Genomic DNA, 14,566 nt, shown 5'->3' on the forward strand with positions numbered 1-14,566 from the left:
GGTGTGGTCTAATGACATCAACACCCTATATCAGGTGTGCATAATTATTAGGCAACTTCCTTTCCTTTGGCAAAATGGGTCAAAAGAAGGACTTGACAGGCTCCGAAAAGTCAAAAATAGTGAGATATCTTGCAGAGGGATGCAGCACTCTTAAAATTGCAAAGCTTCTGAAGCGTGATCATCGAACAATCCAGCGTTTCATTCAAAATAGTCAACAAGGTCGCAAGAAGCGTGTGGAAAAACCAAGGCGCAAAATAACTGCCCATGAACTGAGAAAAGTCAAGCGTGCAGCTGCCACGATGCCACTTGCCACCAGTTTGGCCATATTTCAGAGCTGCAACATCACTGGAGTGCCCAAAAGCACAAGGTGTGCAATACTCAGAGACATGACCAAGGTAAGAAAGGCTGAAAGACGACCACCACTGAACAAGACACACAAGCTGAAACGTCAAGACTGGGCCAAGAAAAATCTCAAGACTGATTTTTCTAAGGTTTTATGGACTGATGAAATGAGAGTGAGTCTTGATGGGCCAGATGGATGGGCCCGTGGCTGGATTGGTAAAGGGCAGAGAGCTCCAGTCCGACTCAGACGCCAGCAAGGTGGAGGTGGAGTACTGGTTTGGGCTGGTATCATCAAAGATGAGCTTGTGGGGCCTTTTCGGGTTGAGGATGGAGTCAAGCTCAACTCCCAGTCCTACTGCCAGTTCCTGGAAGACACCTTCTTCAAGCAGTGGTACAGGAAGAAGCCTGCATCCTTCAAGAAAAACATGATTTTCATGCAGGACAATGCTCCATCACACGCGTCCAAGTACTCCACAGCGTGGCTGGCAAGAAAGGGTATAAAAGAAGGAAATCTAATGACATGGCCTCCTTGTTCACCTGATCTGAACCCCATTGAGAACCTGTGGTCCATCATCAAATGTGAGATTTACAAGGAGGGAAAACAGTACACCTCTCTGAACAGTGTCTGGGAGGCTGTGGTTGCTGCTGCACGCAATGTTGATGGTGAACAGATCAAAACACTGACAGAATCCATGGATGGCAGGCTTTTGAGTGTCCTTGCAAAGAAAGGTGGCTATATTGGTCACTGATTTGTTTTTGTTTTGTTTTTGAATGTCAGAAATGTATATTTGTGAATGTTGAGATGTTATATTGGTTTCACTGGTAATAATAAATAATTGAAATGGGTATATATTTTTTTTTTGTTAAGTTGCCTAATAATTATGCACAGTAATAGTCACCTGCACACACAGATATCCCCCTAACATAGCTAAAACTAAAAACAAACTAAAAACTACTTCCAAAAATATTCAGCTTTGATATTAATGAGTTTTTTGGGTTCATTGAGAACATGGTTGTTGTTCAATAATAAAATTAATCCTCAAAAATACAACTTGCCTAATAATTCTGCACTCCCTGTAGAAGTCGCTACTTTTCTGCAATATTTACTATTCTGCTTTTCCTCTGTGCAAAATGCAATATGCTTCTTTCATAAATGACCGACTAGACACGCTTGCTGAGTGCTTGGATGTATCGGAGTGACATATTTCTGAACTCGAGGATAACCCCAATGAAAAGACACAAAGTTGCAACAACCGGAGTAAAAAATCTTGAAATTGGCATTAAATATATATGAAGTCCCTACTCAAGAACAGCTGTCCATTCAGATATTGATGTTCTCTAACTTCGGATCCCTGGGCGACATCTATCCTTTACAAGTTCTTCATGAATTGACTAATGTGGCATCCCCTGCCATCACTTCTATTCTGAACCAGTTTTCAGTATTGGCACTCACTTTGCCGCTTCGAAAAAAGGTGTGCTTAAACCTTTATTTAGAAAAGCCCAACTATACGCTGCTTTAGAACCCAATTATCGATTGATCTCCCTTTTATCATCAATTACTAAAATATGACAGAAATATTTAGCGCACTAACTCGTAAAACAAACCTCTCAAGAGTAATAATATGCTGGGCGTTGCCTAATCAGGCTTCATTGTTGGGATGGGCACTGACGCAGCTTTAGTCTCAATCTTTTTTTTTTTTTTTTAATCATTTTTTTCATAATCCCATTCAAGTATCTATAACCAAATGAAAAACTGTGATAGTATGACCGGAATACAATCCAAAGTGCCCTGTGATGTACCAAGCAAATATTAGAACGCTTTCATATGTTTGTTGACCAAAGGATTCGCGTCCAGTGGTGCCCAATTAGGATGGTACTTATTTAGATGAGTGATCGGAGACCAGGCAAGTATTTAACATCATGGATACAACAACCCCAAGTATCCCACAATGTATATATAATCAATGGATGAGCATTACTATCTTTTACGTCTTCCCACTTAAACTGATTCACTTTGCGACCCATTGCTAAAAAAATCGAAATACATGCCATTCTCTTTATAACCCCGCCGGGTCTTCCCGAATTCGACTCTTGCTAATACTGTTTGTGTGAGTGGACATTTTATCTGTAAATCCCAGATTCATTAATCCTAATGCTTTTTGCTGTTAGGTAGTCTTGGAGGAGCCCCAAATGTTTTTGGGATGTGAACTGATGTGCAGCGTGGCAGAGTAGTAAGTTATATATCTTTTTCGGTTGTAAAAACAACTATAAAAGCACATAAGATATAATCTACCCAGTACATAAAATCAATACCAATCTATTAAAAAAAAAAAATCACATATAGGTTACCTTAAAAAAACGATTCCCCAGTAGCAGCAATTTCATTAGTCAGGTCTAGAACACCTTGATCTCAAGGCAACACATACAAAACTGGAGACATCAGATAACACATGTTCATTCAATAAAAGCTGCAGAAACACAAGAGCTGGACTTGCTTGAATGAAGTTCAGGGGTTTCAGTTAGGGGATATTAAACATTTTCCTTGGAATGCTAATATATTTACATAACAGCACAAAATGCAGGGAATCCCTTGGAGACATGTTGTCCCAACCACAGGGCCCCAATGTTCCAGGATAGGACCATCCATTTGGAGATGCCAGAAGGTGATGGAGCAAATTAAACCTAAACTTTGTCAAAAGAAACCTGTCCCTCTTGTTTAATACAAGGGTTAAATAGGGCTCCATACCTTGGACAGAATTCAACAGTATAAACCCCCATAGAATTGTTTTCCTCAGCTCAGTGATTTCACTCTGCAGTGAAGCCGTTTCTAAAAACAAATCCCTCACCCTCTTAAAGTCTAGACGATGCAGGGATTAGAAAAAATATCCTCCCTTCTCATACTGAGAAAGGCTGCCTTTACATAGGCGATCCTAGGGATTTTAAGTGCGTGATCAAGGAATAAACAATCTGAGAGGACCTGCTGGTTTAACTGGGAACCCCCTCCGGTCCTGCTCTTGATCCAGCAAAGCAGAGAGCCGCAAGGTCTCGTATGCAGCCTACACCAAGCTCTTCGTGGACAGAGAAAGCTGGAGTGCTCCTAGGCACCTTCAAAATACGCCCCAGAAACCAATTCTCTGCCACCTTGGACTATGTCAATACTTGTGTATTCCTGGCCTCACAACCATATAAGGCACTAGAGACACATTTAGCTTGGTAAAGCTTGACCAGGGTGCTCGGGGGGCCAAGATGCCAACCTCTGGGCAAAACCTACTATAGCACCTGTGGCCTTGATGAGTTCACACCTCCGCTTCTCAATCAGGGGCTTCTAGCTCTTGTTTATGTCAAATAGCACCCCAAGGTATGAGAAAAACTGAACTTTGGCCTGTGTATGGTTTCCCACCTAGAAAGTTTTAGAGCTGGTGAACTGGGGGCTAATAACTATGAGGTATTATTTTGAGAAATTTACCGCCACGTCTAGATGACTCATCAAAGCTACAAACTGATCCACTAATTAATGTAGGCCCACTGCAGCACAAATCATGAGAACAGCGTCATCTGCATATAGTAGGACCGGGAGAGACTTGGTACCAACCCTTGGGCAGTATGTTTCCATAGAAAAGCAATGTTTCTAGCCCATTGTTGTAAGGGGCTAGAATACACCCATGTCACACTCCTCTACTGGTGCCAAATTGCTCGGTACAATCCATCTTCCGTGAGTATCGCACCAAAGCTGTGGTGTTGGCATGCTGGTCTGACGAGAGGATCACAGTATCCGGGTCAACCCCCATTGCAGGAAGCAGATTCCATAGCTTCCTGAGATTGACCCTATCGAAGGCAGATGTGAGGTCTATGAAGGCTAAATGAAGTGAACCAGAACGGGCAACGTGTACTTGCTTATGATTAAATACAGATTTAAACACTGATCCGCGGTTGATTTGCCCAGCCTAAAGCCATATTGCACCTCCGTAAAGATGTAATTTGTGTCTGCACACAACACAGCCTATGTAAAAGGACCCTCCGAAGAACCTTCACCACTGCATCTATCAAGGAAATCAGTCAGTAACACAAGACTGGTACTATTACTGCACCTGACCATGAGGACGGGACACCCTCCGTGACTGACTGCTACATTAAGTACTAGTGTTAGAACTGGCTCCCAAACCTCAATTTTACCCAAAAACAAATCAGGGGGGGGAGGGGGTATTAGGATACCATAAGATCCTGGGGCCTTGTTTTACGACAGCACCTGAATACCCGGGGAAACTTCATCCAAGGTAAATACAACATTAGATCTTTCTCTGAGTAAGCATCCCTGCTCCTTCTCCCCATCACTAAGCCCAGAAATTAAATCCCTGTAAAATTATCAACCCATTGATGCTCTGAGATGTGATGACACAAAGCTGGCCCCATAGCTTCAGCAAAGCAGTGCTTGTTTACTACCCTCCAAAACCGGGATGGTCTTTGCTGGCCTGTGCTAGATCCTGTCACGCAGCCTTGTGCAGGATGGAACTACCTGTAGCTAGAGCCTTATTGCAGCCTTTGCAACTGGAGACAACAAGCTCCCTGTCTCTTGGAACCTGCTTGAAGGCAGCCTTTAAAAGGCGAAGGGATTTTTAATAATCCTGGTCAAACCATTTTTGGTCCTTCCATCCAATAATTAATATAGGGGCCCTTAACAGTTCTGATACCTTCTGAGAAATACCTGAAAACGCTGAGAAGATGACACCCTCTGAGGAGCCCAAATCCAGGCAGGTCAATATCGCCCTCCAACACTCAGAAAAGAGTCACTTTAAATTCCAGGGCTCTCTTTGAGACAATCTGAGCCTCCTAATTTGATCAGTAAATTAGGGCTCGCATAAAGTTACTGCCTGGGGCCTCACAGCACCCCCTGCCCTGCAATACCTAGAGGTAAGGGTTGTGATCACTGAAGGTACTGCCAACTATATTAAAATCAGAACCACACAAAAACAAAGAAGCGAAAACAAAAATATAATTTGTAACAGATGCACAGCCCCTCCCCCTAAATGTGGGGAATATTCAAGGTTTGACTGAATTTACCAACTTCCCCAAAGCAAAGGCTAAATTGTAAGTGCTAAGAATCATATTTATCTCCATCCTCTCCTTTGTGTGGACCATATGAAGCCCATCAATCTGCGTGCACCCAGGCTTAGATGTATCCCCATTTAGGGGGCACGTGCACAGATGGCAGTTAAAATCACCCACTAATGTGAACTTATTTTGGCCAGAACCATGCCCTGCCAAAAATCAAGAGCTGAATGCAAGCAAGACAGGTTGGATACCCGTAGCTGCCCAACTTTCACATTGTAGAAATTAACCAATACTAATGGTGTAAAACCGGGAACAGATAAGTCTAAAACCTACAACTGGTCTGAGTCCCAAGTTAGGTCCTTAACGTGGCCAGACAGCTCTACTGATACAAATATGATCAGTCTCCCTCTAGCTCTACCTGACACTGAGGCTACTGCCAGACAGAAATAAGTTTGATAGGCCTTCTAGGATAAAAAGGTTATGTTCTTCCCAGGTTTCCTGCAAACAGGTAACCTGATATGCCCTGATGAAATGTACCCGGTTGCTGTCACTAAACTTAGAAGATAATCCTGCTATGTTCCAAGAAAGCAGCCTGCGATCATCCAGGCTGCCAATAGTAGCGACTAAGGAGGGAGAGAGAGGTGTATTAGGCAAAGTGAGTGACTCAAGATCAATGAGTCAGTCACAGGACTCAAGCTTACCCAGAGGGGCAAATCTGTTCAAAAGGGGCATGATGGGGAATCCACCAGGGCCTATACAAGTCCACTACACAAGTTCAACCAACTCCGACCCTGGTTCCTGAGAAATCAACTCGCCATTTCTGGTTTATAAAAGAAACCAAGTGTAAGCGCCTGAATGTTTTTTGGATCTAGAGGATCTAAGTGAACCTATGGTAGTCAGAACAAGTGCAGCAATGGTGGGTTTGTTGAAATTAACCACAACACAATCTCCTGCCCACCTCTCTACATTAGGCCGCAGCCAGCATACTCTCCTGACCATGTTAACAGAGCCATAAATCTCCGCCCCCAAATTCAAATGTAAATTAAACCAATGCACCTCCTTATTTTTTAGCTCCTCAAAAGGCTCTGAAGATGAGGTGCGTAATCTGGGAACATTCCCCAAAACTACCACGTACCAAGTAGCTTCCTGGGCAGATTAAGCACCATCTCTGACTTGGAGGGTGGAAAACAAGGAACTGCAGATGGACGAGTCTCCTCCACAGATGATGAGGAACCCAAGGGAACAGAAGGCACATCTGACAAAATCGTAGTTGACTGGTGGGCTTGGGGTGTGAGAACTCGATCATTGGCATACACTGAAGGTCTCACTGGAGGAGCAGGGGCAATAATGCTAAATGCACATTCAGCAGTTTGGGTAAAAAGATCATTTTGATAACCGCAACCCTGCATACTAATAAGAGGGTTGCCAAGCCAAAGATTTCTTCTCAGTCTCGTCTTCTGCAGTCCCAAAGTTATCTTGTATTATCCTTTCTAGGTCCAGTGTACCTTTACACCTACGTAACACTGAATTGGTGCACTATTCTAATGGAAATTCTGACTGCGGCTTGCTTGTGATTGGTATACATTCACACTTACTCCAGTTGATCTGGCGTCCCGAAAAAAGTCCAGAACATATAACTTCTCTAATTGATGATGATATGTTATCGGATGGATGTCTCACTTAAAGTATTATGTAATTGGAGTACACTGAGATCAGATAGGTAACCCAAATGATCTAGAGGGCCCATCCAGTGGCATGGAATATTTTGATAAAAGCCACAGAAATGTATGGCAAAAGGCAGACACCCCTGCCTTATACTCCATGCCTTTGGACAAGTAGAGGAGGTTCTTTGAGTCTATCAAATTCATGCTAGTGATTTATTTTATAAAAGGGCTATTCAGCTCAATAATTCGTCTCTCATTCCCGTTCATCTGAGCATCGCAAACATATAGGACCAATCAAGATAGTTGTTTGCTTTTTGTGCAACAAGGGGCAGAGCTGCAGCCGGTATGTTGATGTCTGTCTGGTGTGTCAAAGCAAAGAATGTTCATATGTTTTTTTGATATCAAGCGACCTGGAATGAAACTTGCTTCTTTGGGCAGTACCAGGCCCTACATTAAGGACTGCAAATAGTGATAATTTTAGCAATAAGTTTGGTATCCATATTAATCAATGATAGTGGCTTTTACAAGTTGCAATTATCTGGGGGTTTATCTTGTTTTACCATAAATAAATAGGTGCTTCTCGCAATGGAGGGTGTGATATACCTTTGTCTCGGGCTTCTTTGTAGATTGATAACAGGCTGGGGGCCTGCAGGTTGACATTTTTCCTTATACAAGTCAGCCTGTGCGCTTTGGGAGCCTATCCCCTGGGCAGGGAATTGATCATGTTTCTGATCTCGCCTACTGTGAGAGGTTGAGTCATTGAATCCTACTTCAGGGAATCAAGTCAGGCCAAGTTAGTCCTAGAATGATATTCTTTCATTTTCTTATGGATGGCACCTGGCCCACTCGTCTAAAATAGTATGTGATATTTGGTGTAAGCGTCCAGAATGGTGTCTGGTTGTGCAGCTTGCACCATCTGTGTGCTTGATTTCACTGGAATTCCTTCTAGGTTGGAGTAACCAAGCCAGCGTTCAATTGATCCGTTCACTTTCTCTCTGTTGTCTTTCTGTAGTATACTTGCTTAAGTATTTCAATTCACGCTTTCACTGAATTCAAATGGCGTGATGCATACCTGTTTATGTCTTATTGAGCGTTTTGAGATACTTCTCTAATGTCCCCAGTTTACCTCAAATTTATTTAAGTACACCTAGATAGTCTTTGTGCATATACGCTTTACAGGCTTCCCACAATGTACTTGTGACGGAACCTTCATTTAGCTGAAAGTAATCTTCAACAACATTCCTGATGTCAGTTTTGAATACTGAATCCAGCAAGTCCTTGAAGGAAAATGCTTAAGGTCTACCACCACTCCCTAGTGTCGGGACCATCATTAACACGAACACTGGGGAATGATTGAAGAAGGTGCAAGGGAGAATCTCCAGTGTTCGCATCCAGGCATCTTTTGATAATAGTCAATAGTCTCTGCAGCATTCCAAATCATGGAGGAAAGGATGATAGATTTAGTCCCTCATATGTGAGAGCCTGCTGTGCTAATGCCACTTGGTGTGTATTTATCGGTCCACACCTAAAGTGCTTGCGTAGTTTAAAATGGAGTTTTGAGGGAATGTGTGGATCTGTCTTTAGTAACAGTATGCGTGACATTAAAATCTCCTCCCAAATGACAATGTAGAAATCCAGTTTGTCGCATACTCATCAGATCATGAAGAAAAATCAGGGGATCTATGTGGGACCATATACATTAATCAGTGTTACATGTTCATTGTTTATCAGCCCTTGCAGTAAAAGGTATCTGCCTTCGGTGTCTTCAATCATACTCAGATGACAATAATGTGCTATGCACTTAATTAGTATCCACCTTCCTTAAAGAAAGAGTTATAGGAGAAGAAATATCTGAGAGCCCCATTTTCTAGCAAACATCCCCTCACCGGCCCTCATGAGGCAAGTCTCCTGGAGTAAAGCTACGTCTGGCAACACTATGCCTGCCAAGATATGCAAGCACCAGAATGGTCTTCCTTAGATTATTAAAGCCCCATAGTGTTCCACAAAATAGGTTTAGGTCTTTGAAGATCTCTGATAAATTTTACTTAGGTATTGACTACATCTTAGACTGTAGCTCACATCTTACCATTATTATAGTCCACCAGTTTCTCTGAAAGCTCACCATAACCTATGCAAGGTATACCTGTGTGGAATTGTCCTTCCATAGTACGAATATCAACCTAAAGTAAAGTCTCTGGTTTGAGCAAAATTTTTAACTTTTCCATCCCCCCCCTCACCCTTCCCCACCCTCTCACGGCAAACTCCAAGCATCAATAAATACGGTTTTCCCCCTTAAAATACACCCAACAGAATATTCTCAAAGAGAAAAGCAAAAGGCTATAAGCCTTTTACACTACCCAACATCTTGAGCATTATTTCTCTGATCTCACTAAGTGTTAACCAGTAGCCACCACTCAAGAGTGCCTTTAAAACTTAATTTGCTTTTTCAAAGAGTGCAAATCTAACTGAAGGATGGCGGTTACGTTGCTGCTGGGAGCTCACTTTATATTCAGATTTTTAAATGTATGCACGCATGCAGTTCTGGTGGGGATACAAATCCTCTGCAAATACATTCACCTCTGTGTTCAGATCAGCTACTCAGCTGAAAACTTTATCTTGGAAGAAACTGCAGATAAAAACATGGTTGCAGTTTGAGACTCAAATACTCTGTACTTTGTTCTTTCAGCATTCCTTTTAGCCCTTGTTCTGGCTAAACCACAGATAACTAATTGAAGATCCTCTGCTTTCTGAACAGTGGTTGAAAGTGGATAAGGGGTAGCCATTGATCTTCTAAATGGATGGGCATTGGGTTTAGTTGTTGTCGCTTTCTCAGAAGACTTGGATTCTTGTTGTGATTCACTTGTTTCTGCTATTTTTTAACCGTTTTTTTTCCAGGCTTTTTCCCCTTCTATACTAAAATATTTGATCCTCTTCACCCATCAGTTACGATCTTTTGTGAAGTTCGCCTTCCCATATTTCTGCAGCATCTCAAACTCTTCTGTCCAGCTGCAGTAGATGTTAGCTTTTCTTTCGGATTAGTTTGGCATATGGCACATTTTTCTTTGTTGAAGGAGTCCTCAGATTTTGTAGTTAGCAATACTCTGTCAGGAGGTAAAGATCATCTGCTACCACCTGATTTGCTCATGTTTCTGAATTTGAATCAACGGAAAACCTCAAACAAAAACAATATTAAAGTAAATTACTAATACAATGGCTAAAATGAGTCATCATAGCGCCACCATTTTGGAAAATGGCCAAAGGGTTGTTCTGAGGAGTTATTTTCTGTCTCTATAAGACTACCAGACCCCCAAAACCTATGTATTGACACCAAATCAAAGCATATAGATTTAATGGTTCTTGAAATATTAATTCATCGCTGTAACACATTAACCAGTTTTAAAATTTTTATCCAGACAAAAATTGCACAGATTAGTAGTTTAACCAAGCTAAATTACTTCTCTAATGATAAAAAAAAACACAAATCAAAAATGACTATCTCGGGACAACAATTTGTTTTACAGAGGTATATCAAGGGGGCCAGGACAAGGAGGCAGCTCTTTGAATAAGCAGTGAATGCTTGTGATTTTTCTGATCATTTTGAGGAGTGTGCTGGAAAACCTAGAAGCTTCAACAATCTTATTCTAGCAGTAAGCACTCTTCATCTGGTCAATGTGGTCTTGATGGTGTTTAATTGAACACCTAAAGGCCAATAACTGTTCAGGGCAATTTTAAGTTGAGTTCAGCCATGACTGTAGGGCAGGAGGATCATTTTGTGCTCAGTCTTATAGACTCTGCACAGTCTCTGGGTCTAGGAAGCTGTTCCACTCGTCCAGAAATATAATAGTGGCTTAGTTTTGTATGTCATTTGGCACTGTCAGTAAGGTAGAATATTTGACCTGAGGATGTTTGGACTTCAAAGGGTCTAGAGCCTGGCTGTCAAAAGTTACTAAAAATTGCAACACACCAGCATTGATGATCTTAACTGAAGTCCAATAAATAAACTGAAGGTGAGATCAGTTATGTGTTTGTTTGCCTAAGTAGGCAGGTTCACCAAGTGGGTGAACACTAGGTTGTACAGAAAATTTTAAAAAGATGAGTGTGCTATTTGGGGAGCATCAAACCACAAATCTCAGTCTCCCAAGATTAACACCTCCTGGCACTTTAAAGGCCCAAACACTGATGATTTTGGCAACTTTATCTAGAAAAATAACCGCAGAGTTGGGCAGTCAGTGCACATGTAAAAAGAAAATAGAGGAGGTTGCTGAAACGCTTACCCTAAAACCAATCGCCTTACCTAAAAAGCTGTTCAGTTCCAAAGAGTCATTGAGCATCACATTGAGAGACTTCATCCACCACCGTAACATCTCCTACCCATTTCTTCCTGCCTTTATGTAATATTTATAGCCAATGCGTGTTGGGTCATTTAAATCTAGCTTGCCCATTCTGTCATAAAGAACAACACAAAATTGTGTTCCTGTAGCTACACTCTTATTTTATGTTTGTGTTTAGAAAGCAACCAGTCATTTAGTAAGCTACAATTTATATTTTGATTGGTAGACGTGGGTGTGACCTTACCATTTGTCAAGGGCAGGAAACCATGACCTAGCACTATATAAAACAATTAAATCAATTAATAAATAAAAGCTTTGAGACTGGCAGATGTGGCACTCTGTAATTTAACCTCCTTAATGAGGGCAGTGCCTCCATCACAATTTTATCAAATATGTATGCAGAATTTTAATTGACAGTTATATAATCAAACTAGGCCGGACTCTTTCTGCTCTCCATAACCCTCTCCTAACTCTTTCTCTTATGATCTTTCCCTCTACTTTTTCTCTTTTTCTTACCACACCAACCAGAATCGTGTTTTGGTTGTTTCTCTTGTTTTTCTAAGGCTACTACAGCTAAAGTTAGCCAAAATTTGCCTCTTCACTATTGTTTTTCTACCTCTATTCCCTAAGAAGATATGCAAGTATTAGCTCTTTAGTAGTCCATTCATACATGATTTTCTCAGATTGCCCTATTTGTTTTCTTCTCCCTCTGCTCTCTCCTTTCCCTTCCGCTAGCTACCTAACTTTTTCTCTCCTCCTCCCACCCCAACACCCATAGAAGATGGCCTCAACAATTACTTGGTAGGAGCTTGTGCAGCCTTGAATGGCTTGTCCTTTTTCATCCTGAATCTAATAACGTCAGCTTTCATCTTACCCTTTTCTCATCATACTTCCAACTCTTTTCCTATTGCCATCTGTTTTACACCCCATTATGTCTAATCATGTCTGTTTCAAATGCAAAATAAAATGGACAGACTTTAGATTCCCCTAACGTGTGCTCCATATTACTCTATCCCAGAGACAAAAATGGTGGACAGTGTTGGAGTAGATGGTTTGTGAAATGTAGATTCTCCTAGCAGGCCTTAGTTGGCAGCAGGTTGTAATGATGTTTATTACCCTTCAGGATGCATTATACCAACTTTAACACACGTCTCTGTACCGTTATTCTACATCATACAAATAGATATGTGAACTTCCCATTTAAACTTAAAGTACATCTTCTCTGAGAAGTCAGTATGTTAGCCTCTGTTCAGTGCTGAAATGCCCGAATCCCCCTGTTCCACCTGTATTAAATCTTTAAAATGAATAAACAATTCACACAAATATAGCATAATTCATATTGTCTATTGCTGGAGCCAAAATAACTTTTGGTCTCTTTCAGACTAGGTCACTCGAGTAGTATGATGATAGCTTCTGATACCTTACCTTACTATGAATGTGTTGAGTTAATGAATTTGTCCGAAGACACTGCAGTTAAATGGATATTAACTCTTTTGATGGGGCTTGTCTTTCCATCATCAGCAGGGAGTAGGCCATAGAATACAAAGAAGTTGGATGGCCAAATGATTTGATTTCTTTGTCAAGCCACATTAAAGTCTTCATGTTATGGTCTGCCTACCTGCTTAAATCTATATATCTTAACACTCTTCTTGACAGTAGGTTTCTTTAGCTGATAAAGCCAACCAGACTTTCCGGCCTACCAACAGAGCAAGTAAAAACTCACTACATTGCCACTTTACTTGTGTCTCTTTCTAGGTCTGATATTGTCTTCTGTCTGTTGATAGTTAGTAGCTTCTTTGAAAAATCAACTGTGTTTGTCTGGGTGATGGTGTTAAATGTGCTACAACATCAAGACTTCAAGTTACAATTGTGGAGCCTTTAAACGACAATACATCTTTGTAACTCTATAGCCTTCTGACTGTAGGCCCATGCGATTAAAGATTTCATACTTATCTTGTATGTGTGTGTGTGTGTGCAGGTCACCAGGGTTACAGTGCCTGCACCATGTTGTGAGGTGTCGGGTATCATGAGACTAACCTATGCTATGTTTGATTTTCCATTTCTTATTAAACCTATGTTTTTTTTCCTAGTCGTGCAGTTTAAATAAGTAAATACACTCATATCAACCAGGTCTAACTTTATAAATTGGCTTTATAACAAGTTACGAGGGGCACTGTTCAGTAAGGCATCTAAAAGATAATAGAGAACTGTTAAACTGGAAAAACGAAAAACAATAAAATCTCAATGTTACCTGGATCCACTCAAGTGTAATGCAACAAAATGCATAATTTATTAAATTGTGCAAAATAGTGTGTCCACAGTGTTAAATGTTGCACAATTGTGAGATAACTTTTTGTCCTTTGTTTTAGTTCACACATACTGTGGCAAGGATCTCATATGCTATAATCAGTTTTCTATATTTATTGTTGGGGCTGGAGGATTTGGTGGAAAGAGGACATCAGATAAAGCCAAGGTAATATTTTACGTATTTGCAAATGATTGTATAATAAACCTCAACCCCTCCACCACGTGAAAGGCTTGTTTTTCAGATCAGTAATGAGACTTTTAAAAACTAAATCAATATTTCATTTGCAGGCAAAGGAAATCTTAGTTTGTGAATTTATTCAGCATGGCTTACCCACCTGCCTGAATAATTGTAGCATTACTATCACCGTTTGTTAAGGTGGAACAGAATCAGTAGTTCCAGGAGCAAGTATGTACCACTCTCTGTTTATGAAAAATGACACACCAAAATGCCTCTTTATCTACAGAACGGTGCAGGATATTCCAAAAATCTTATTGCATAGCTTCCTCTTTGAAGGAACAACCACTTATAATTTGGTAGCCCTCCAGATCCAATGTCTTCACTCCCTGTTCGTTGAGAGATTCCAAAGCACCATTGTGTTTATCTTCTAAAATACTATCCATACTTGCTAGACTCAGTCTTCCACAGTGCTGTTTGCAGTGTTACTTTTAATGATACAGGCACCTGAAAAGTAGAGCTCTGGCTAGCAAAATTATCAATTTCTTACATCTTCTCAATATTGTTAAAATAGTAATGACTCTTGTTTTTGTTTGTTTGTTTGTGTTACTGTTCACCTGTACTAAATGTGGCCATTCGGCAATTTGCATCAGAAAATGCACTATAGATTTTAACTGTAAGTAAATAGATGGCCGAAA

General features: G+C 40.8%; 1 protein-coding gene across 1 annotated transcript in view; it reads left to right on the forward strand.

The window, feature by feature from the left end:
* HSD17B4 (hydroxysteroid 17-beta dehydrogenase 4) overlaps nucleotides 1–14,566 on the forward strand; it is a 640,476-nt gene that overhangs the window by 365,553 nt on the left and 260,357 nt on the right. The window contains exon 16 of the mRNA XM_069226895.1: nucleotides 13,756–13,859. Coding sequence (XP_069082996.1) covers nucleotides 13,756–13,859 — 104 coding nt within the window. The remainder of the gene's footprint in view (nucleotides 1–13,755; nucleotides 13,860–14,566) is intronic.

The sequence above is a fragment of the Pleurodeles waltl genome, chromosome 1_1 (assembly GCF_031143425.1).
Source record: "Pleurodeles waltl isolate 20211129_DDA chromosome 1_1, aPleWal1.hap1.20221129, whole genome shotgun sequence".
NCBI lineage: Eukaryota > Metazoa > Chordata > Amphibia > Caudata > Salamandridae > Pleurodeles > Pleurodeles waltl.